Below are 23,450 nucleotides of genomic sequence, written 5' to 3'. Positions count from 1 at the left end.
GGTGTGGGGCAATTCCTGTCCTAGTAAGCAGCTACTCTTAAATTACCGGGCAAGGGAAGGCACTGAGAGGCTGGGGTGAGGCTGAGCTCCCTGGTAGAGCTGGAGTCAATCCCCCACAGAGAAGGAAGGGCTGGCGCGGGGCGTGGGGGAGGCTGAGCGGAGTTGGAGGCGGAAATCTGCAACCAGGGCAGTGCCATTCAACTAAAACACGGGTGCCGAATTTTCCCGTGTGCCTCCCACTTGCGTGCGTGCAGAAAGGTGGAGTCGTGGCTGGGGCTTTGTTGGGTTTTTTTTGAATCGAGAGGAAAGCTCCACAAGTGTCAACACACTTTTGTTTGCCCCTTTGTCTTTTCAGTGATGTGTATCTTTCGGAAAACTTCCTTACCAAGAAGCTGAGCACCTGTGCAGCTCCAGCTTGGCAGGATTGGGGGGGGGGGGTTTCTCAGAATAACCGTCCATGATTTTGGACGCGTCGCGGGCCTTCCTGCCGGCCAAGGACCCCCCCCCTCCGCGGCTGACGTGGGTCTGTCCTCGCTGCCCCCCAAACGCCGCCCGGCCCCCCCCCGGTGGGGGGGGGGGTGTGTGTGTGCCGGCAGCCCGCCCGGCCGTACCGCACCCGCCGCTGAGGAACAGCCCCGCGCCGCCGGCCGCAGCGGTGTCTCCCGCGCGGGGCTCCCCTAGAAAGGGTGCCTCGCCGCGCGGGAGCGGCGGGGTAGGAGGCCCCGGCCCGGCGGGGGCCGTCTTTCTGTGCGGCCGGAGGGAGGCGGGCTGGGCGGTGGGCGCCGCCGCCGCCGGCGGAGGAGGAGGAGCAGGAGAAGGAGAGGGGCGGGGGGGGAGGGGGGCAAAGGCCGCGCTTGGAGGTGGCTCGCGCGGGCCGGGGACGGCAGCGTCCCGCCGCCCTCGGCCGCCCGGTCCCCGCCCGGTCCTGGTCCCGCCCCGGCCCGGCTGCCCCGCGCGCCTGCGCCCCGCGCGGCGGGGGGCGGGGCCTTGAGGGGCGGCGGCGTCGCGTCCCCGGCGGCGGTTAAGTGCGGGGCGCGGGCGCCCGGGTGCTTCGTGCCGCTGGCTGAGCCGAGCGAGGCCCGGCTGCGGGAGCGAGGGACGCGCCTCTTACCGGACCCGCTTCCTGCCGGCGCTCCGCGGGCTAGCCGGGGCGGGGCCGGGCCGGGCCGGGCCGCGCGGGCGCAGGGCGGAGGGGCTGGGCTTGAAAGCGTGCGTGTTTCCTGCCCGCGGAGAGGCGGCCGAGCATGGAGGTGTTCCCGTCCCCGCTGGAGTCCGCCAAGTTTATAGCCGACAACAGCAAGGACGTCTCCGTGGACGAGGAGGGGGCGCGGCGCGTGGCCGAGAGTTTGTTCGACAAAGTCTCGGCGGCGGATTTCGGGCTGGCGGGGTGGAAGAGCCTCCACGAGCTGAACCCCCAGGCCGCCAGCGAGGAGGCGGTGGACTGGGTGTTCCTGGTGGACACCCTCAACTTCTCCTTCTGGTCCGAGCAGGAGGAGCAGAAGTACCTGGTGAAGTACAAGGGTAAAACGCACAGCGGCTACTGGTCCCTCTGCGCCGCCGTCAACAGGGCCCTCGACGACGGTTAGTGAGCGCCGGGGGCGCGGGGCTCCCGCCGGCGGCGGGGGGGGGCCGGCCCGGCCCGGCCTCGCCTCGCCCCGCCCGGCGTTCCGCGGGCCCCCGTGGAGCAGCCGGCGGCGGCGGGGCGGGGAGCGGCGAGTATAAAGCGAAGGCGCTCCCTCAGGCGCGAGGACCGTCCCTGCCAAGGGCCGCCTGCTGCGTTGGTAAATCCGCGCGCGCAGGCCGTCCCCGTAGCGTGCTTGGCCGTACCTCGTCCTGAAGCGACGCCGCTTGCGGCTCTGGCCGCGTGAGCTCGTTTCCGTTAAAAGGACTTCCAGGAATGTCTGTAGCCAGCTGTTCGCGGCTTCTGTGTGCTCCTAAGAGAGATTGAGTGTTTCCGAGAGAAAATGAGGCTTAATTTGAGAATCCTCCGGACTAGTCTAGTACCGAAGCGGCTCCAGTAAGTCTGGAACCCCGTATGCCTCCAAAACCAGTGTCCTAGCGCTCACTCTTGTTGCTGTCATCGGGGGAGAAAAGGTATCTATTTGTAGGTGTAGGTGGAGGCTTTAATTAATTTCCTACGTGCTTGTTTGTAAATTAAGGGAAGGTTTGCGTTATGATACTTCTTGTGAATGCGCAACGCCATTAGGAGCTAAGGGAAAACAGGCCTATGCGGACTACTGACTATATTTGCCAGTGCGCTAGGTAAATGCCACACTCGAAGACTAAACAGTTGGGGAAAATTACCTGTAAAAACCAGGAAGGGTTCCACAGCTGTATGTCGGAAATTGTTATTTGTGGAAGCAAGCACTCTGCGCAAACACAAATTTAATTTTAAGCAGCTGTGTGAATGCGGTTATTGCTGAAGGCTCAAGGCGGTTCTAAGAGTCGATAGACTCTTTAGATCTTACATGTAAATGTGCTCATCTGTAGCAGGCCACTGCATTAGGTCTTAGGATATGTTATGTATGATAGCCTAAACATCTTATTTTTACTTTTCTGAAGGAATACCTATTACCAGCGCATCGTATTTTGCCACCATGACCCTTGACCAAGTTAAGCACGTATTTCGCTCTGACACAGAAGTCCCCATACCTTTGATTGAAGAAAGACACCGGCTGCTGAATGAAAGTGGAACAGTTCTGTTAGAGAAGTTTGGAGGTTCTTTCCTCACCTGTGTTAAAATGAGTGAGAAAAGTGCCCAGAAGCTACTACATCTAGTACTGCAAAATTTTCCTTCTTACAGAGATGAAGCTGTATTTGAGGTAAGCTAGTTCTGACACTGCATTTCTTGTGATAAGAATTTACTCCTTACTGACTGTGACTTTAAAAGATAGCTCTTAAGTTGTCTATGTAAATTTTTCTGAGAGGATAGTCAGTTCAGAATTGATCTAATATTTGTGAGTTGTTGGGGTTTTTATTCCAGGAAACGGAAGGTGAATGGAAATATTTCTGTGGAGCTCTATGTTTTGACAATAAAATTCAAGAGAAGTAAGAAGGAAAGTTACTATTGTTTTAATATTTTTTGCCTCAAATCAGTAAAGATATTGATTGGTATAATGAAAGGAAAATCAGACTTTGAAGCAGTTGATCTTAGTTATGTAAATTGCTATGAGTCACACAGCTAGAGAAGAAGGTTTCTTAAATAATATTCTTGAACCACAGTATACTTTTCTATTAAGCTGGGGTAAAATTACTGAGATTTCATTTCTCTATAAGTCTAAACCTCTGAAAGCAAAATCACACAGTTTATTAACAGCGAAAGAATCTCAATCGTCTTAAGTCCTTAACTAGTAAGGAATGTATTTCTAATCACAAGAGTAACTTTTTTTTCCCAGAGGAGAGCCATTTTCTTCATGTGCTGTCTTGGTCTTCATCACTTTATTGTAATCTGTTTTGATATACTCCAGGCTCCCAATTAGATCACAACTCCTTTGTACTACTTACAAATGCATAACATTTGAGCTAATTTCTGCCTGAAAAATCAGAATCTTTTTTCCTCCCCCCCCCAAATTGCTACCAGCCCCCCCCCCCCCATCTCTCTTTCTACTTTTGCCTTGAGGATCTCCACAGTTAATGAAGGAAATGAAATTCTGGTAGAATTGTAAAAATGTACAACTACTGGGAATCCACACTATATAACTGTTGTTGATTCAACAGGCGTTGCACAAATGACTACAGGCCAGAAGTAACCCATGCTTTTGTCGGGGTCGACAGTATACTGAAGCTTTTTGGAGCCATTTTCCTGAAAGAAACTGATGGGAAGTAAACAGAGACTATCTGGTAATTTCTGTGTCTCTGGTTTTGCCTATACAGGCATGATCTTTATTTACTATCAGTGACATATGTAGCTGCTTCTCTGCTCAGTTCCATCTGCAGTAGTATTCAGCTGTTACATCATTATGTCCAAAAGACTTTATTCTAGTGACAGTGTAGCCTATACTAATAAGTCTGTGCAGTCTTTTCAAGGTGACTACCTGGAACGCCAATCACTGGAGCTTTGAACCTATTGCATTTATCACTTAAATCTGCCCTCCAGTAGGTGGCATGGTTTTATCTTCCTTTGTCTCCTGCCATGAAATAAGGTAGGTTTACATGAAAAATCAGAGGTTCTTCCTAACCTTTGAAGCTACTGGTTTAATGTGTTAGGATTTTTTACATATAAAGTAACTTTCTGACAATTTTTATGATCAAAACGGCAATATTTTCCAAGTAAAGTGATAGAGTATTTTCTTATATTTGTAGTGACTGTATTCATTAACGTAATGTCTTTCATGAGATGATGCTGAATGCTTTATAAAGCAAGCCTCCCTAAAAGCAGCAGCAGACTACAGAATGAAAAGATATTCCAAAAACGATCCCAGACCGTAAGCACTGACATAGTAGTAAAGCCTGTTGCGTGAATATGGAAGCTGTTTTTCTGCTCTCACTAAGAAAGATGTGTATTTTGAAGGTGGGTGAAATAATGTAGACCAAGTTTACACCCTACTTTTTTTTTTTTTAAATCCGTATTGGCACCTAATGCAAGGTGACATGGATCACATTATCAGCATCATTTCTGTAGCAGCAGGTTGAGCTCTCACAAGTGAGACTGCCTTCAGTGAAGGGTTAGGAGGGAACTGAAAAGGTGGTGAGATGTCCAATAGGAAACCAGTGTTTTTCAGTAACTGTCCATAGTAGAAATATATATGATTATAAAATAAATTCTACTGTAGTAGAATCAGACTATCACAGACTATTACAGCTCTCCCACATTCTGACCTTGTAGGGGAACTTCTAAAGTTAACACAGTTCTTTGGCTATATGTTTTTCCAAACACATACAGGAAATATTTTTCATAATTGCACATTACTGAATGTAATTCTAGAAATTGCCAATGTTCTTTTGCTTCTGAAAAGTGAATTGCAAACCAAAACCCAAATCCCTGAAACCTTTTTGTCCTTGTGTGAATAGTTCATATTTAGATGCTGTGCTGAATTTGAATCCTGACAAATTTATATATTTGACTGTTATACTCACATACCAGGGTTTTCATGTTCTGACGTGGACAGTGGAGTCCTTCTTGAGCTTCCAGTCACTGACATTGCATCTTTTATTTCCTATCACCTGGGACTGAGGTTGTAAAATTCTCACGATCCTCCTATTCTTTGCTTTTTTACTAGCTGTGCTGTCACATTTTGCTCTCTGCCAACACAATATTTCTTCTTACTTTTAATATCAGTAGGTCATAATTAGTGATGTCTCTTGATACAGGCTCATTGTAGTGGAGAGGAGACATGAGTGTCACTATATGTGGTAGCTTCTCTTAGAAAGTAAGGGTGCTGCAGGAAAAAAAAAATTGTAGTTGTATTGTCATCTGGTAAAATGTTCCATTTTTGGAAAAATTATGCATCTTTGAGACATAGTATCATCCACCTAATTCTTTCCTTGCTTTCTGTTGAAAAGAATGGTGGGAAAATTTACTAGAAATGCTCAATAGTCCTCTTCATATTGATAATTTTACATAAGTTTCAGAAGCTCTGTGCAGCATAAAAATTAACAATAATTGAAACAATGAAATTATAAATTCATCTGCTCGGTGACAAGTCCGAGACAGTATTTTTCTTCCAAATTAAATTGCAGCATGAAATAAAAAGTTTCATTTGAATTCTCCCTTCCTCTGGTCTTGCAAAATGGTGTGGTGCTAGAGCCAATCAATAGTTCTTTACTATATTGTAAGTATAGTAATAGTTCTTTACTATGTTGGAAAAATCTTCATGCTGTAAAAGAGCAAGGTCCTTGGTTTCCATTAGCTTTGGGGCATTAGGAGCTATGATGGGATTTGGTCTATTAATTATTTACTTCCTGTTATGATTTTTCAAGTGGTATTTTATTATTTAACAATTTAACATAACAAAATTGTGTATGTTCTCTATGTAAGTTTGTGCATCTATGTCAGGTATAGAATGAAGCACAGGGAAAGAAGTTTTCAGGATGCTTGCAGAAGTTGTTCTATGAAATGTGGACAGACATCTTGTTCTCAGTGGTTTTGGAGAATAGCATTTAATGACAAAAAATATGCTTTGCTCTCAGAAATAGGTGTAGCATGTTGGCAATGAAATAAAATTAAACTAGCTTTAAAAATGCCATTGTAAATTGTGATATGAAGAGTGGCAGAATAAAACTGGAAATAAGTTGAATCCCCACCTACTTGTATTTCAGATCAGCCGTTCCAGTTACATAATGTAGTTTAGCACACATTGTCAAAAGTTGAAAGTCTCATCTAGCCGTAAAGGGAGGAAAAACCCCCAACCCACTAATACCTTTTTTTCTTGAAGGTGCAGATTTACATTCACACACAGAGTGTTCATCGTAGAGTGAAAACCTCAACAGCATACAGATCGTAGCATGTCTCTAGTTTTTCCCCTTGTGAGTAGTCATAAAAGCATATAAATCTTTGCAGGATTAACACCAGCAAAAAAGTTATGACAAAAATAGAGCCATGCATAGTATGTAAGAAAATACTGAATTTGTGAGTACACCTTCTACTGGAATTAATTTTCGTCTCTTCTCTTTAACTAGCAAGATACACTGCACAACGCAGAGGAGCATTCATTAAAGTTTTCACTAGAATTTTATTTCCTTAACATTACAGATAAGTGGATTAACGGTTTGAATTGTCTGATCCAATACATGCCTTTTGCGCTTCTCTCCTCAAAATAAAAGGTTGGATGAACTCTAGGGTTTCTGAAAGAATGTTTGCTGGACTTCAACTACGGTGTTTGCCAAGTGGAAGTAAACCAACATTAATGTGTTTGGAGATCCAAGCTGATTCTAAACAATTTCTATTCCACTGCAGTGACATCTATTTTGGTTTTCTTTTATTTCAATTTATTTTTGAGCATTCCACATTGTCCTGGTTTTGGCTGGGATAGAGTTAATTTTCACAGGACAGCTGACCTGAACTAGCCAAGGGGATATTCCATACCATGTGATATCATTCTCAGTATAGAGGTGGTATTGCACCAGGGGAGATGGTGGAGTGTCAGGTTGTGGTGAGCAATTGCACTGTGCATCACTTGTTTTGTATATTCTTTTATTACTGCTATTATTGTAACTTCTCTCCTTGTGTTGTCCCAGTAGACTGTCCTTATCTTAACCCATGAAGTTCTACCTTCTTCCTCCCCCCCCCCCCCCTTCCTGATTCTCCTCCCCATCCCACCGGAGGGGGCAGGGGGCATTGGGGCAGGAGGGGGTGTGGAGTGAGGGAGCGGCCTTCTGGGCTTAAACCACAACACATGCGATGCCTGTTTGGTTCGATATTGTTTAGATTTTAAGGTGTTTAAGACTCTTGCACTTCTGTTTTAGTTAACTAATAAGTTTGCTTAACCAAATGATAGTTTGTTTCATAGAACAATGTCAACTCTTACCTGTCTCCGTACACATAATTTGCTGTATTTATTGATGTTTCAGGCACTTAAATAATTTGTAAATTTCTTTCATCAGAAGAAAAAGGTGTCTTTCTACAAACGGGCACAAATACTTGTGGCTGATACGTGGAGTGTATTGGAAGGCAAAGGAGATGGCTCTTTTGATGACATTTCTAGTCTGACTATATTTGCTGACTACAGAATTCCTCAAGTTCTTGTTCACTTAAAAGCAATGAAGTATTCTGAAGAACTAATGAAGAAACTACGTGAAGGTTTGTTCCTCCCTTACTAATATCAAGTAATCGTACCTCTTGACACTGTAGACTAAAGCTACTTTTAAAATTTAATGTTTTGTTCCTGTAAGGGTTATGCGTGGGGTTTTTTGCTCCAGGGAGCAAGAAATTCTTACATAGTGATGAGGTAACAGGAAGGAACTTACTCTCTAACAGTGATCTTGAATGAGATCTTAAGGTTTACAAAGATCTAACTGTTGGATTAAATATTGATAAGGGAAGGATTAAAGAGACTAAGCCAGTTGGTCTCTTGAGTTTCTGAAGGTCTGCTGTTGCCAAAAACACTTTGCAGTATTAGTATAGTGGTGATTTTTGAGGTTTATATATAAAAGAAGGAACAATTTCTTCATTAGTTCAAAGATGATGTAGAAGCATGGGGATTCGTCTTTATCTGTACTTAACTGCTAGTGACAAGCAAGGTAATATTATAAGCATCCATTAAAAAAAAAAAGAAAAAAGATTGCTTTAAATGAAGTTAATTGCCTAAGACTACAGTCTCGTTTTTAAGCATGGTTCCATCTTCTGGTACTTGTTAACTATGAACTTCAGTGAATAAAAACATAAACCAATCCCTTCTCTACTGTAAAATCACTGTATTTAGAGGTAGGACTGCTGTTACACAATTATAAATTACACAGCAAGATAAACAGATGAATGCAATTATTCATCAATCTTAACAGAAAGGCCATATATATGCATGCCTAAATATATTAAACAGATCATGTAGACAATTTCTCTTTTTTTCCATGAATCCTAGTAAGGACATTCCTATCCAAGTCATTCAAACAAACGGGTCCCTTCATATTTTTTATATATATATATATGTGTGTATGTGTATGTATATATATATTTATATAGGGGTTTTTGGTTTTGTTTGGTTTTTTTTTTAATTTTTACATCTTAGTGTATTTTCTGCCAGGATAACTCTGTCTCGGAATTATGTTTGACTAGCCTTTTAGGCTCCACAGGCAAAGAAATAGTCATATAATGTGCAGTATAACCCAAACACCTGTTCTTTTCTTAAACCACTGTCTCAGAATACAGAATGTTGTTTTAATTGAAAGGGAGGTAAACTTGTAAGTGCAGATGGTAAAATTAAAGTAATTGTTAGAAAACGTATGACAACATTTTTAGCAGTTGTAGTGTAAGTTGTGAAAACTGCAGTCCTAGAATAGACTAAAGAGGGGGGGAGGCAAATTCAGGCCATCCTGTGTCTTCTGTTTCTTGAATGTAATTGGATTACTGTTGTGTCCTGCAGGAACAGTTTTCCACTCTGGAGATAGAGAGGAGGTGGAGATCCGTGGCTGTTCCATTTGGTGTTGTGCATTGATTTGTAAGCACCTGCTGGAGCTCTATGAGAAGAAGGGTCAGGACATGCGTGAAAAGATCAATGCGGTTTTACTCGATTACCATCTCTGGGACTATGCCAGGGATCATAGGGAAGAGATGAAAGATATTCCGTTTCACCGAGTACGATGTATATATTACTAAGTCCAGTCTGATAGCTGTCGTGCTGATGTGTTATCTCTTGAATTGCAGTTGTTCTTTTCATACAGTGGTTTGTCATATACTGGTTTGGAACTGGCTAAACCAAATGCTCATTTTCGGCTGATGTATTAACAACTTGCGCTTTTTTTTTCTTTTCCCTTTGACTCTTTCACTCTCCATGACTGGCATTAATGGTGTAAACTTTGCTGGACAATCCTCGTTAGTACAGGGTGTACTACTCCCGCGTTAAGGTCCGTGTTTGTGTGCGTACGTGTACTTGCACAGGTAGATGTGCGTACGGCCGTGTCTGCATCCCAGCCCTCCGGGCCGCTGGACCTGCCCCCCTTCCCCCGTGCTGCCGAGAGCTGCATTGACTCCGAATAAAGCGTGCAGTGACGCCGACCGCACGAGCACCGCTGACTTGTCGGGGGGGGCGGGTGGGGGGTGGAGCGGGGGCAAGCGCCGGCGTCAGACTTGGGGGGCGGGGGGGGGGGGGGGGGGGGCGGTGGCGGCGGCGTGCCCCGGCCTCCTCCCGGCGCCGGGGGGCGCTGTGGGCGGCGGGGCGCGAGGCGACGCCGCTCTGCGGCGGGGGCGGCCGCCGGACGTTGCCGCCGTTGCCTAGCGAGGCGCCGTAAACAACGGGGAGAGACCGGCCGCCGCCGCCCTGGCTGGCGCCGCCGCCCCGGCTGGCTCCGCCGCGGCCTGCCGCCGTCCCCGCCGCGCCCGTGCGCCCGGGCCCGGCGGCAGCCGCCAGCGGCGAGGCGCGGGAGGGCCGGCCGAGCCGGAGCGGGGGCTCGGCGGCTCCGCCAGCCCGGGCGCCTGGATTCCGCGGCCCCGGGCGTCTCCCGAGACCCAGGCGTGATCCCGTTCTCGGCTCCTCTCAGGTTTGAGTAGAAGGTGCACTTCGAGACACGGCAAACGTGAGAAACGTACCGGCCCGCTCTCAAAATGCCCCTGCCAGCAAAAAGCCCTCCGGCGGGTTTCCTCCTGGGGCCCGGCAGCCGAGAGCGTCGGGTGTATCGACACCAGTGTTTCTGTAGCTTCGGCGAACACCTCTTTCATATTCCCGCATTTCTTTTATGAAACAGTGAATGGGATTTCCCCCATTCTCCCCCCCCCCCCCCCCCCCCGTGACTTGGTTTAAATTTTTTTTTTTTTTTAATATAATTTAAAAGGGAGGGGGGAATGTCAGCACTCTAAAGGAGTGCTCGCTAGGGGTTAGAAATAATGCACCTGGATAAATAAAACCAGAAATCGTTCAAAATGTGTTTTGAATCTGTAGTTAGTAAGTTTATATAGCTGTTTCTGATCGCCACATCCTTTATGATACAAGTCTGATTTCAGCCTCATGCTTTGCTTATTTGTTTTACTTCTTCTCAGTTAAAATGGGGCTTGCTTTTTTTTTTTTTTCCAACCCCAGATAGTTTCTCAGCTCTGCATGGCCAAGTTCTCAAACTAAGTGGAAAAAAATGAAATGCAAAAACTCTTCTCTTTGCAACCACAAGACAACTGTTTAATGCTGTTTGTTTTCAACAGACTTGAATTTGGGGGGCTGAGCTGATGAGTTCTGCCACCTTTCTTAAAGACAATATGTGGGAGTTTAGCAAGCAGGAAGTTGAGCAAACTTTCCTTTGCACTGCAAAGATTCTTAAAATCGGCAAAAAAAAAAACCCAACAAAAAAAAGATGTGTTTGGGATTCAGCAATACCTGTGGTAGTTTTTGAATGTTCATGAAAGACAGCTGTAAAGAAAGGCTATTCCTTGAAATTTACAGTTGTACTACTGTACAGTGCTTATGTTGTAAGAATTAATAGGCAGGGAGCAATATAAGGAACCATGGTTGCTAAAATATATAGTTAATAAAAATATTTACATATGTGCTTAAAGATGCAGGTTAAAATCAGAGCAATCCTTTATGTGTAAATACATTTAAAATCACACCTCCTTCATAGGCAACACAACTGCTTGCTCTGCGCTTGTTGAGTTACAAATGCTTGGCACTTCCTAAGTGGAAGAGGGTTTTAAAACACGCATGTGTGTATATACACATAACTTTTGGAGAAAAAGATTTTGCCTGATTTATGTTGCCTGTGCAGCATGAATGCAGCAAAAGGAAAATGGGAGGATTCATTGTAAGCAAATGCTTTATCAACAGAGTTTATTAATAAGCTCTTATGGTATTGTTGCTTCATATGACTGCGTTATGTTCAAATAGAAAATCAGGCAACTTTCAGACTTAAGGCTAAGTCTGCTAGCTTGGAAATTAATAGAGGCAAAGCTTATTAATTGATTTTTAACACTTATTAATATAGCTACTTTTAATTCAGGTACTTTTCAAGAGTGTAATGATGCTTATGTATTTAGGGAATGTCAACTTTGTACTTCAGCAGGAGATTAATTCTTATTTATTAGGTAACGTGGAAACCTTTTTTTCTTAGTTGCAGACAACTGCAAATGAGGTGAACACAGGCGTGGTAACAGATTTCTTGTTGGCTATGTGAATACTGACTGGGGAGCACAGGGATGGAGTCTGGCATGGAGGAGATCCCAGTTAAAGTTGCAGTTCGAATCAGACCTCTGCTTTCCAAAGAAGTACTTCATAACCACCAAGTGTGTGTGAGATTAGTCCCAAATACACAACAAATTATCATTGGGAAAGACCGTGTCTTCACTTTTGATTTTGTATTTGGCAAAAACTCAACCCAAGAAGAAGTTTATACTGTTTGCATTAAGCCTCTTCTAGTGTCTTTGACTGAGGGATACAATGCTACAGTGTTTGCATATGGACAGACAGGTTCTGGGAAGACTTACACCATCGGAGGTGGCCACATTGGTAGGTTGTAGAAAGTTTGGGGTTTTTTTTTAAACTGATGAACAGTGTATTTGTGCAAGTTAAATATTTAATACAGAGCAGATGATGCTGCAGAACTTTTAAAGGCTAATGAGAAAAGGTATAGTAAAAAAAAATGCTTCCAAAATTTGTGTGATAATTAAACTGTTCTAAAAACAAATTCTCTATAAATTAGGCTATACCAAAAATAAGAGAAAAAATGCATAAAGTGCTCTTTCTCATTCCCCATTTTAATGTGCAACTTAAACTAGAATTTCTTCCTGAAATTCAGTCTTTTGGAGAGTCTTGCTACATTTATCTTACCTTGAAACTGTCTGCTTTAGCTAATTAGTTGTTTGCTTGCTCATTCATTGCTGCTTTTTTTGAGAGACATTTCTATGACATCATAGAAATTTATGATTTAAGTCTTCCAAATGGATATAAATAGATTATTCTAATTCTCTTGGTAGGTATTAAAATCTTCCTTTTATTTAGAATCATAGAATCACAGAATCATTTAGGTTGGAAAAGACCTTTAAGATCATCAGGTCCAACCATTAACCTAACAGTGCCAAGTCCACCACTAAGCCATGTCCCTAAGCACCACATCTACATGTCTTTTAAATACCTCCAGGGATGGTGACTCAACCACTTCCCTGGGCAGCCTGTTCCAATGCCTGACAACCCTTTCGGTGAAGAAATTTTTCCTAATATCCAATATAAACCTGCCCTGGCACAACTTGAGGCCATTTCTTCTTGTCCTGTTGCTTGGTACTTGGGAGAAAAGACCAACACCCACCTCACAACAGCCTCCTTTCAGGTAGTTGTATAGAGCGATAAGTTCTCCCCTCAGCCTCCTTTACTCCAGACTGAATAACCCCAGTTCCCTCAGCCGCTCCTCATAAGACTTGTGCTCCAGGCCCCTCACCAGCTTCGTTGCCCTTCTCTGGACACGCTCCAGCACCTCAATGTCTTTCCTGTAGTGAGGGGCCCAAAACTGAACATGCTATTCGAGGTGCGGCCTCACCAGTGCCACAGGGTGACGATCACTTCCCTCGTCCTGCTGGCCACACTATTTCTGATACAGGCCAGGATGCCATTGGCCTTCTTGGGCACCTGGGCACACTGCTGGCTCATATTCAGCCGGCTGTCAACCAGCACCCCCAGGTCTTTTTCTGCCAGGCAGCTTTGCAGCCACTCTTCCCCAAGCCTGTAGTGCTGTATGGGGTTGTTGTGACCCAAGTGCAGGACCCGGCACTTGGCCTTGTTGAATGTCATACAACTGGCCTCTTAATTCTGCTTACTGTTACAACTTCACTTGTCTTTCCTCTACAGTTATTTAATGTTTTTGTCAGTACCATTGCTAGCCAGATTCTTTAGGTAGTGGATGTCACAATCTAAGGCTGTTCAAAGCTCAACAATTTTAGGTTTATACATGTATTTACTGAATTCATAGTTAGGTGTGAGCAACCCTTTATATTTTTGGTAAAAAAGATTCTTGATATCCTCTATAGTCAAGCGGTTTCCATATTCTTTAATAAAGAACACAAGTTATTTATGGAAGCATTGTCCTATGCTGAATGTTAAAAAAATAAAAACAGAGTTTGGCATTAGTGTTCCATATCTACTTTGAAAAAATAGGAAATTACTGTAAACGTTGGTCATAAATCTTGTGTCACCAAGTTACTAATGGTCGTTGCTGTATTTAAGTGGAGTTTACAGTTTCCAACCCTTGCAATGTCATTGCCAACCATAATGAGTAGGAATAAAGAAGAAACCTACACTGTGAGGAGTATCGATTCAAAGCAGAATCCATAGCGTTCGTAACTTTTGTCATTATAACATTATGTAATTTAGAACTTAACTTTGAATCCTATTAATGGATACAAACAAATATTCTGAACCCCAGAAAAACAAATATTTACAAAAGTCCTTGGGAACACTGAGGTCTTCGGATTCCTTAGTATATTGAGTAGCAAATCTCACAGACTTCTCTCAATCTTCATTCTTTGTAATTTATGCGGCAGGATGACTGCAAGTTTCTGTGACATCTTTGCTTATATTTTAGCATCAGTTGCTGAGGATGAAAAGGGCATAATCCCACGGGCTATTCAGGAATTATTTCAGCATATTTCTGAAAACCGTAACATTGACTTCCATGTGAAAGTATCTTATATAGAGGTTTACAAGGAAGAACTTCGGGACTTACTGGAGTTGGAGACCTCTGTAAAAGAATTACATATCCGAGAAGATGAAAAGGGAAATACAGGTAGGATTTCAGCTCTAAAATTTGGTGTGTTGTGTTTCAGTTGTGTGCCCAAGTTATTCTTGCCTTCTCTTGAAAGAGCTTATTCATTACTAACACTAGAAAAAAAGTTAAATTTTCAGAATATAAACTCAGTTTAGCTGATTTGAAGCAGTTTCGAGTTTAGATGCCTGTGAACGATACAGATGTTACATCAGAAATGGCAACAAATGATAAAGTAGAAATACACTTATTGCTTCCGCAAATTCTGTCCAGGAACACAATAATGTGTGATTATTCACTTGAATAAGTATTTTAAGGTTAAACCTTTGCTTCTCCCTTCAAAATTATAATCGTTAAGCCACTTATACTGTAAATATCTGCCCCCCTTTCACTATGAAATGAGTGGAAGAGAACATTTCATTAAGAGTAGCATCTGATACTTTTTGGAGGCTTAGAAATTAACACATCCTATAGTTCTCCTGTCCTCCACATGAAAATGCTAGAAGAATCCACAGTAGAGGTATTTTATTCTGAAACTGTATAAGCTGTTTCAGGGTTTTTTTTTTCTTTATTTTTTATATTCAAATTGTTATGTTTGCTCTAATATTAATATACCATTGTATTGAGCTGGCATGGGTTTTTTTGTCTGTAGCTGGAAGAAGGCACTAATTTAGCACAAGTCTTTTGGACAATATCATTGCTTCATAAGGATCCCACAATATTTTTTGAACTATTTCACTTCTTCAGTACAGTTCGAGTCAGCATCAGTAGACTGTGCTAGAACATTTTCCATCCTTCATTAAAACAAAGGACAAAAACTATGCTTGGTAGAAGTACACTTCCACATTACTAGATTACTAAGAGATACTTGTACAAAAGGCCCAACTACCTGAGCTATATAGAATAGAGATTCTGTTCTTGCCGTAGGCTAGGAATCATTTCTGCTACAAACTTTTTTTTTTTGTCTTTTTTTTTTTTTTAAACTGGCAAAGTATGTTTTGAGTTGACTTTGCTCATCGTTTTTCTAGATAGCACTAGATTGCATATTGCATATGGTAATGTGTAAATGAGTAAAGCTGTGTATTGCGTTTAAGGTATTGTTTCAAATGCTATGACACAAGACACCCATATATTAAATATCTGCAGGTTTCAGATATGTTGTACCTCATGCTTTTCACATATTGATGTCTTATTTTTCTATAGCTATATGCTATGACCTCATAATAATGCAGGCTTGTATGTTTCTCTAATATGTGTTTATAGTTTGACTATTCCTAATTGCTGTAAACTTTTGCTGAAGAGTTTAGAATTAATCCAATTATTCTTACTTGCTTTGGTTTGGTGTTTGAAGTGATTGTCGGTGCTAAGGAATTCCAAGTAGAATGTGCAGATGAAGTGATAAGCCTGTTGGAAAGTGGCAATGCAGCTCGTCACACAGGCACAACACAAATGAATGAGCACTCCAGTCGATCTCACGCCATTTTTACCATCAGTATTTGTCAGAAACAGTCTGCAGAGTCTCAAAGAAATACTGATGCTGCACAGGATTCATCTTGGAAATCAGTCCAGATGATTGCTTCAAAGTTTCATTTTGTGGATTTGGCAGGATCAGAGAGGGTGACAAAGACTGGAAATACTGGTGAACGCTTCAAAGAATCAATTCAGATCAATAGTGGTCTGTTGGCCTTGGGAAATGTCATCAGTGCTCTTGGAGACCCAAAAAGGAAAAGTGTACATATTCCATACAGGGATGCTAAAATCACTCGTATTCTGAAAGACTCCCTTGGAGGAAATGCCAAGACTGTCATGATAACATGTATAAGTCCATCCTCATCAGACTTTGATGAATCTTTAAATTCCCTCAAATATGCCAACAGAGCCAAAAACATTAGAAATAAACCAGTTGTAAATTACAACCCTGATCAAGACCGAATTGATGAAATGGAACTTGAAATCAGATTGCTTCGAGAAGCTTTGCAGAACCAGCAAGTCAGTAATCAGTGTTCACATGAGTTAAATCAAGAAAGAACTCGTATCACCTCACTTGAGGAACAGCTCACACGGCTTCAGGTTCAGTGTTTCAGTTATAGAAATTGTATAGATGAAGCCTTCCCATTTCTGGTTGATTTGAATGATGATGTTACCTTAAAAAGAAGTCAGAGGGACAGGTTGCAGAGCTGGATCACTATGGTACAGGAAGTAAGGAAGGAAGCTCTCACCATGCAGGAAACTGACACAGGGACTGGGACCAGCCAAGAGCCACATCACATCACAATTCTTCAGCTAAAGAGGGAACTAAAGAAATGCCAGGTATTTAATTATAAGTTTATTATTTAAATAACTATGTGAAAGAACAGTCTGCTAAAAATTGAATTCCATTTTGAAAGACGTAAAACTGTTACAGTTACCTGTACTTAATTTGACAATTTAAATTTAATTCACAATATTGTATAATATTGTTTGTCTAATCCCTGGGACATAGCTTTATTTTAGTGGATGATTGAATAGACAGTCATCTTAATCTTGATAGAGATAAGTAAAGTAATGTTATATTTTGGCTACTCGGTTTCAAGATGGTTCCATGAGGCTGAGCTGTTTTACCTGTTAGATTTTTGGTTTTAGCTATGCTAGTGTGCTAGGTCTAGCTAGAACAGAGTTAATTTTCTTCATAGCAGCTCATAGGATGCTGTTGTTTAGATTTGCGGCCAGTACAATGCTAATAACACAGCAATGTTTTAGGTCTTGCTGAACAGTGTCTGCGCAGCATCAGGGCTGTCTGTTTCTCCCTCCGCCACCCAATGAATAGATTGGGGGGTGCACAAAAGATTCGGGGGACACACACACCCCCAAACAGATGACCTGAATTAACCAAAATGGTATTTCATGCCATATCACATCATGCTCAGCAACAAAAAGGGAGAGGAGGAGGTTTAGGGAGGTTAGCCATATTTTGCCTGGGAAGTGGCTGGGCATCAGTCAGCCTTGGGAGGTGGTGAGTGATTGCCTTTGCATCATTTGTTTTGTTTTCTTTTCTTTCCTTCTTCTTCCACTTCACTTACTGAACAATTTCTATCTTGACCCACAAGTTTTCTTGGTTTTACTCTTCCTTTGCTCTTCCCCCATCCCACTGGAGTTGGCGGGGGGAAGTAAGTAGGGCTGCGTGTGCTTAGCTGCCTACTGTGCTTAGCCCACAACAGTCCTTTTTGGAGTCCAACATGCAGCTCAAGGCCTTCAAGATAGTAACAGATTTGATTAGAGTGTGCTAGATTAAACTTCTAGCTGTTACACCTGTTTAGTTCAGTTGTTACTTGAGTGGCTGTTGCAGGTCATGAAGCTGGCATATTTGCTTTGGGTGCCGATTCATGTGTTTCCTCAAATATTCCGATGCTTGATTCCTTTATAGCTGTACAACAGACTCCAAGAATCATTAATGACTGTTTTCAGATTTTGCTGGTTAGTGTGTTGTTTATCACTTTGTTTTCCTTTGCTTGGGAGAGCTATGATGAAACCACTGGCCTTCAGCTTAGTCTGGTATGTGGGTCTTCACTGCAGGTGTCCCAGTACTCCAAGAACCATCTCATGGACAAAACCAGCAACTATACCTTTCCCCTTTTCTCCTCTGAGAGACATTTTCTAGAGAGAGGAAAGAATGGCACCTATCCCTTCCTCTCCTCCAGGACAGGTTTTTATAGCCTTGATGTAATGGCTTTTCAGTTCCTTCGATAACCTTGTGCAATCAGATGGTTCATACTGCTGTGTGTTGTGATCCTGATTTTGATTATTATTCATAAAGTTAAACAGCTAATTGGGGATGCCACACAGGAACGTGCTCCAAGGCGATTGATCCCTGGGGTAGCAGGGAGTATGAAGGAGTTGGACAGGTGCGTAGGGCCACTATTGCCTCTGATGGCTTGGGATTTCATGCCTGAACAGGCTTGTAAACCTGTCAAACTAATACATCATTTGAAGGAGGGGAGGTGAAACACAGTGACTTCTAAATCTGTGTTGGGACCTGGCCCATGCCTATCAAGCCACTGTCCAGTGCCCTCAGAGGTGCAAGAGGGGTTTGCGATCTAAGAGCCCACAAATGGGCATGGAGAAGGTCTGTTGCTCTGAGGCCACACAAACGGACACTAAACCAGAGACCAAACCCTCAACTGTTAATAGTTGCTCCTGTAGTCAAAAAGAAACAGTGGAAGCAAAGGTCAGCTCAGTTAGTAAGAGAAGAAGCAGCTCCTCTTGAGAGTGGGAGAGAGGAAGAATCGGAAGGGCAGCCTATTCTGCAGCAGGACAGGGGAGGAGAGAGACAGAAATTGTAAGAGGCGAAAACTACCTGGTCCCTATCCGTGACCAAGCTGCAAGATAGGCGGAAAGATTTTGTCTGTCAGTAAAATGAGTGAATTGCTACCTGGTTGCTCCAGTGCTGGGATAGTGGGGCTAACAGTGTGGAACTAGAAGGTAGGGAAGCACAGCACGTGGGATCCATTGCTAGGGACTGTGGGACTGACAGAGGGATCGGAAAAGGGGCAGCCACTTGCAGCCTCCAGAGGTGGCTCTTGCTGAGCATGAAGATAAGGTACCCTCCTAAAGAAGATACTGTAATCCAGTGAGGCAAGTGGACTGCCACAGAAGAAGGTATCCAGTGTCTGAGGTAATTAGTGGTGGTGAAGGTGGTCTACAGTGACATGGACGATAATCAGGCCCCCAAAGATCCAAAAGACATACAGTGCACATGATCTGTGTGGCAGAAGTCTATACAGAGTGCACTGATGTCACGAGACAGCAACCTAGCAATGACAGATTGGGCTGACATCGAAGCACTAGCTTTGTACAGACTGGTCGCCCAGCTCTGGCAATTCAAAGAGAATCTCTATTCCCCCTCCCTGCTGTGGGCTTATATCTCAGCTGTGGAAAGACTGTTCCACAAGGTCCGGCATCTTGAAGAGAATGTGGATAATCTCTCTCCCCCCTTGCCCCTGGAGGCCAGCATGTCAGCTACCATGAGTCGCCTTTCTCTGATCAAAGGAAAGGGATCCATGGGAAAATGCCATGTGCCACCCTGTGCTTCTATCTGCATGACTGTGGGGAGGATAGGGAAGGTGCACCTACCTTGGTCCTGGAAGTCTGTTCCCGAGATGCAGTAGATGGTCTGAGGACCCCTCTCGCTGATAGTGATCCAACGGACTTATGTCCTTGTGGGTTTGAACCCCACGCCTTCTACCATGGAAGGACCATGCTGGTCTGTAGTAGGATCACACCTGTGAATAGTCCTTGTAGCACAGCCTGGGCAAGAGAGAGAGAGATGGACTTCTTTCATGGTGTAAAGACTTCTGGTTTGCAATTACAGGAGTCAGGTAATGAATGCTCTGATTGGGAATGGGGGGGGCCTCCCTCCGTCCAAGCGGAGGAAATGGACAATTGGTTTTACTTTGATTTTGGTGGACAACAGTGTGCAGTGTACCCTAACGCCATCAGGATGCAAGGGGGCAGAACACATCTGGATTTCTGGAGTGACAGAGGGATCCCAATCATTGTCTGAGGTGAGCCTAACATGAAACAAGTGGCAGAAGCATCCTATTGTCAGCAGTCCAGAGGCCCCATATATCCTTGCCATTGACTCTCTCAAAAGAGGGTACTTCAAGGATCCAAAGAGGTACCATTGGGCCTTTGATGTAGCCACTGCAGGTTCAGAGAAGATTAAACAGCTGTCTACCTTGCCTGGCCTCTGGGATGATCCTTCTGTTGTGGGGTTGCTATGTGTTGCAGAACAGCAAGAGCCAATTGCTACCATGATGGTACACTGGCGTCAATATTGTCCCAAGTGAGAGTCCCTCATTCCCATCCAGGAGCTGATTCATCAACTCCAGAGCCAATGAGTGATTAGCAAGACTCACTTGCCCTTTAATAGTCCCATATGGCCAGTGCAAAAGTCTGATAGAGAGTTTACAGTGAACTATCATGGCCTGCATGAAGTCATGCCACCATTAAGTGCTGCCATACTGGACATGCTAGAACTCCAGTATGAACTGGAGTCAAAGGCAGCCAAGTGATATGCCATAACTGGTATTGCCAATACCTTTTTCTCAATCCCTTTTTCAGCAAAGTGCAGGCCACAGTTAGCTTTGATGTGGAAGGGTGTCCAATCTGGCATCAACTGCCACAGAGGGGTGGAAGCACAGCCCTACCATTTGCCATGGACTGATCCAGACTGCACTGGAACAGGGCAAAGCCCTGGAAAGCTTGCAATGCATTGATGACATCACTGTGTGGGGCAACACAGCTGAGGAAGTGTTTAAGAAAGGGAAAAGAAAATCCAGATTCTTCTGAAAGCTGGTTTTGTCATAAAACAAAACAAGGTCAAGGGACCTTTACAAGAAATCTAGTCTTGGGGAATAAAATGGCAAGATGGGCGTCATCATGTCCTAGCAGATGTGATCAATGAGATAACAGCCATGTCCCCAGTAGTTAAAAAAAAGGAAACCCAGGCATTCCTAGGCATTGTGGGATTCTGGAGAATGGATATTCCAGGTTATGGTCAGCTTGTAAGTCCTCTCTATTGAGTGACCTCAAAGAAGAACTATTTCAACTGGGTCCCCAAGCAGTGATAAACATTTTAACAGATCAGTCAGGAAATTGTTTGTGCGGTAGCCCTTGGGCCAGTCCAGACAGGACCAAGTGTAAGAAGTGTGCTTTATGCTGACACCAGGGAGCATGGCCTCAGCTGGAGCCTCTCGCAGAAAACACCTGGAGACATCCAAGGTCAACCTCTAGGGTTTTGGAGCTGTGGGTATAGAGGATCTGAGGCTCACTACACTCCAACTGAGAAGGAGATACTAGCAGCAAATGAAGGGGTTCAAGATGCTTCAGAAATAGTTCATTCTGAAGCTCAGCTTCCGTTACCAGAAAATAAGAAACAATATGCTCTGTTTACTGATGGGTCCTGTCATATCGTGAGAACCACTGGAGGTGGAAAACTGCTGTGCGGAGTCCCACATGACAAGTTGCAGAAACTGCTGGAGGGAAAGGTGAATTGAGTCAATGTGCGGAAGTGCAAGCCATCCAGCTGGCCTTATATATTCCGGAACAAGAAAAGTGGACAGTATGGTACCCATACCACTGCCTGAAACACTGTCCTGGGCCTTGAAAAGCAAGTTCTGTGGTGACATGGCACCCCAGGAAGCATTGAGTCAGACAACGGGACTCATTTCTGAAACAATCTCATAAGCACCTGATGAAGAAATCTGGCATTGATCGGGTGTATCACATTCCCTATCGTGCACCAGCCTCCAGAAGGACTGAACAATACAATGGACTGTTGAAGACTATACTGAAAGCAATGGGCACTGGGACATTTTGGCAGTAAGAGGCAAATTTAGCAGAAGCCACTTGGCTAATTAATACCAGAGGATTAACAAACTGACCTGGACCTGCTCAAACAAAACCCCTGTGTATTGTAGGAGATAAGGTCCCTGTAGTGCATGTAGAGAGCTGCTTAGAAAAGACAGCATGGGTTGTTCCTCCCTCAGGAAAGGGTAAACCTGTGTTGGGGACTGCTTTTGCTCAAGGACCCAGATACACTTGGGGGGTGATGTGGGAGGATGGGAAATCTGATGCGTACCTCAAAAGAGTTAGCCTTGGGGGAAAATAACCTATGATTTGAGTTGTATATTTTAGGAAGTACTACAGTAGGAATCACCTAAACCAACAGAGAACAAGCCTTGCAAAAACCCAGGCAAGGGCAGCAGTGACCCAGCCTGCGCTGGTTTGATGTCCAGTAACTCAACACAACATGCCTCTCCTGCCCTGAGTGACCACCATAACAGACAGAACCCAAGTCATGGACTAAAGGAACTCAGTGGACATTTTAGGAACATTTTACAGATATTTTACAGGAATGGCCCATAGACTAAAGGAATGATATCTGTCTATAAATCAAAGGACAAGAAGGGAGGGATGGTTAATGAGGTTGTATTGGATGGTGTGGGACTTGAGCATGACATAAATGGTATGGAATATGGAGTGGAGATTGTACTGGGCCTGGCTGGGATGGAGTTAATTTTAATCATAGCAGTTCACAGGGTGCTGTGGTTTAGATTTGTGACCAATACAATGCTGATAACACACCAATGTTTTAGGTCTTGTTGAACAGTGTCTGCACAGTATCAAGGCTGTCTCTGTTTCTCCCTCTGCCACCCCACAGTGAATAGACTGGGAGGTGCAGCCAGGGGGGAGGGCCACAACCAGGCAGATGACCCAAACCAACCAGAGATATTTCACACCATATGACATGCTCAGCAATAAAAAGGGAGAGGAAGAGGGCTTAGGTACATTAGCTGTCTTTTCTCAGGGGCTGGCTGGGCATCAGTCTACTGTGGGAGGTGGTGAGTGATTGGTTTTGCATTAATTGCCTTTGCATTACTTGTCTTGTTTTCTTTCTCTCTTCTTCCACTTTGCCTTCACTTACTGAATGATTTCCATCTAGACCCACAAGTTTTCTTGGTTTTACTCTTCCTTTGCTTTTCCCCGTCCCACTGGGGTTGGGCGGGGGGGTGTGTTGGGAAGTGAGCGAGCAGCTGTGTGTGCTTAGCTGCCGACGGGGGATAACTCACAACAACTACTTTCAGTTGTCCGTAAATGCAGAAATTGTGAATCTTGCAAATAAATTAGTCTGTCAGAAGCATTACAGATATAACTACAATGCAGATATTTTCAGATATCGGTGTACTTACAGATAACCCATGGGCTAAGTTCTGCAACTTACATCTAATATTATCTAATACTATGTATATAGTATACTAGTCTATCTAATACTATGAAGTTGCAGATACCTCATCTATTAAGTAATTTCCTAACCTGTATTTCTTCAGGAATGTTCTCGCCAAGAACTCCTGCATTTCCTTTTCATTATCATGCCTTTAGCTAACTGAGTTTCTAAACTATTTACAGATTTCTCTGTCTCATCACTTTTCTAACATTTGCCTTTGTGTTATATATCAACTTTCTGCTTTTTGGTAGCATCATACTTCTTTACAGTTTTCTAGTTGAGGTGAAAATTTAAAACAAGGTACGGGATTCTTAGCAGGCAGATATCCCATGAGGATCCTGTCATGCCGGTAGCTCTGATT

At 43.8% G+C, this 23,450-nt stretch overlaps 2 protein-coding genes across 7 annotated transcripts in view; both read left to right on the top strand.

The window, feature by feature from the left end:
- The first annotated feature begins 1,013 nt into the window (after positions 1 to 1,013).
- On the top strand, positions 1,014 to 9,654 carry QNG1 (Q-nucleotide N-glycosylase 1). 2 transcript variants are annotated; one of them, XM_069777711.1, is made up of 4 exons: positions 1,014 to 1,581; positions 2,563 to 2,822; positions 7,543 to 7,738; positions 9,018 to 9,654. In XM_069777711.1, exons 1-4 carry the CDS (start codon positions 1,245 to 1,247, stop codon positions 9,248 to 9,250), a joined length of 1,026 nt encoding a protein of 341 aa, XP_069633812.1. In that variant the 5' UTR covers positions 1,014 to 1,244; the 3' UTR covers positions 9,251 to 9,654. The 2 variants fall into 2 exon arrangements, with proteins under 2 accessions (XP_069633812.1, XP_069633813.1); XM_069777712.1 differs by lacking the exon at positions 1,014 to 1,581 and adding an exon at positions 1,853 to 2,094.
- A 272-nt stretch (positions 9,655 to 9,926) lies between these two features.
- The window catches only part of KIF27 (kinesin family member 27), a 32,671-nt gene continuing 19,147 nt past the window's right edge, over positions 9,927 to 23,450 (top strand). For all 5 annotated transcript variants that reach the window (XR_011323460.1, XM_069777550.1, XM_069777551.1 and 2 more), the window contains exons 1-4: positions 9,927 to 10,131; positions 11,686 to 12,080; positions 14,146 to 14,346; positions 15,677 to 16,635. Coding sequence is in view for 4 of the 5 variants with exons in the window: in XM_069777550.1 (XP_069633651.1) it covers positions 11,771 to 12,080; positions 14,146 to 14,346; positions 15,677 to 16,635 (1,470 nt within the window). In the remaining variant the exon portion in view is untranslated. The remainder of the gene's footprint in view (positions 10,132 to 11,685; positions 12,081 to 14,145; positions 14,347 to 15,676; positions 16,636 to 23,450) is intronic.

Source organism: Haliaeetus albicilla, chromosome Z (genome assembly GCF_947461875.1).
Source record: "Haliaeetus albicilla chromosome Z, bHalAlb1.1, whole genome shotgun sequence".
NCBI lineage: Eukaryota > Metazoa > Chordata > Aves > Accipitriformes > Accipitridae > Haliaeetus > Haliaeetus albicilla.
This window is presented reverse-complemented; position numbering and strand designations above follow the sequence as displayed.

Bases quoted from the DNA above. Each gene is read 5' to 3' on its own strand.
- QNG1 (XM_069777711.1), top strand. From the start codon at position 1,245: ATGGAGGTGTTCCCGTCCCCGCTGGAGTCCGCCAAGTTTATAGCCGAC. The intron at 2,823-7,542 runs GTAAGCTAGTTC...TTCTTTCATCAG, and splicing joins GAGATGAAGCTGTATTTGAG to AAGAAAAAGGTGTCTTTCTA. The intron at 7,739-9,017 runs GTTTGTTCCTCC...TGTGTCCTGCAG, and splicing joins AATGAAGAAACTACGTGAAG to GAACAGTTTTCCACTCTGGA.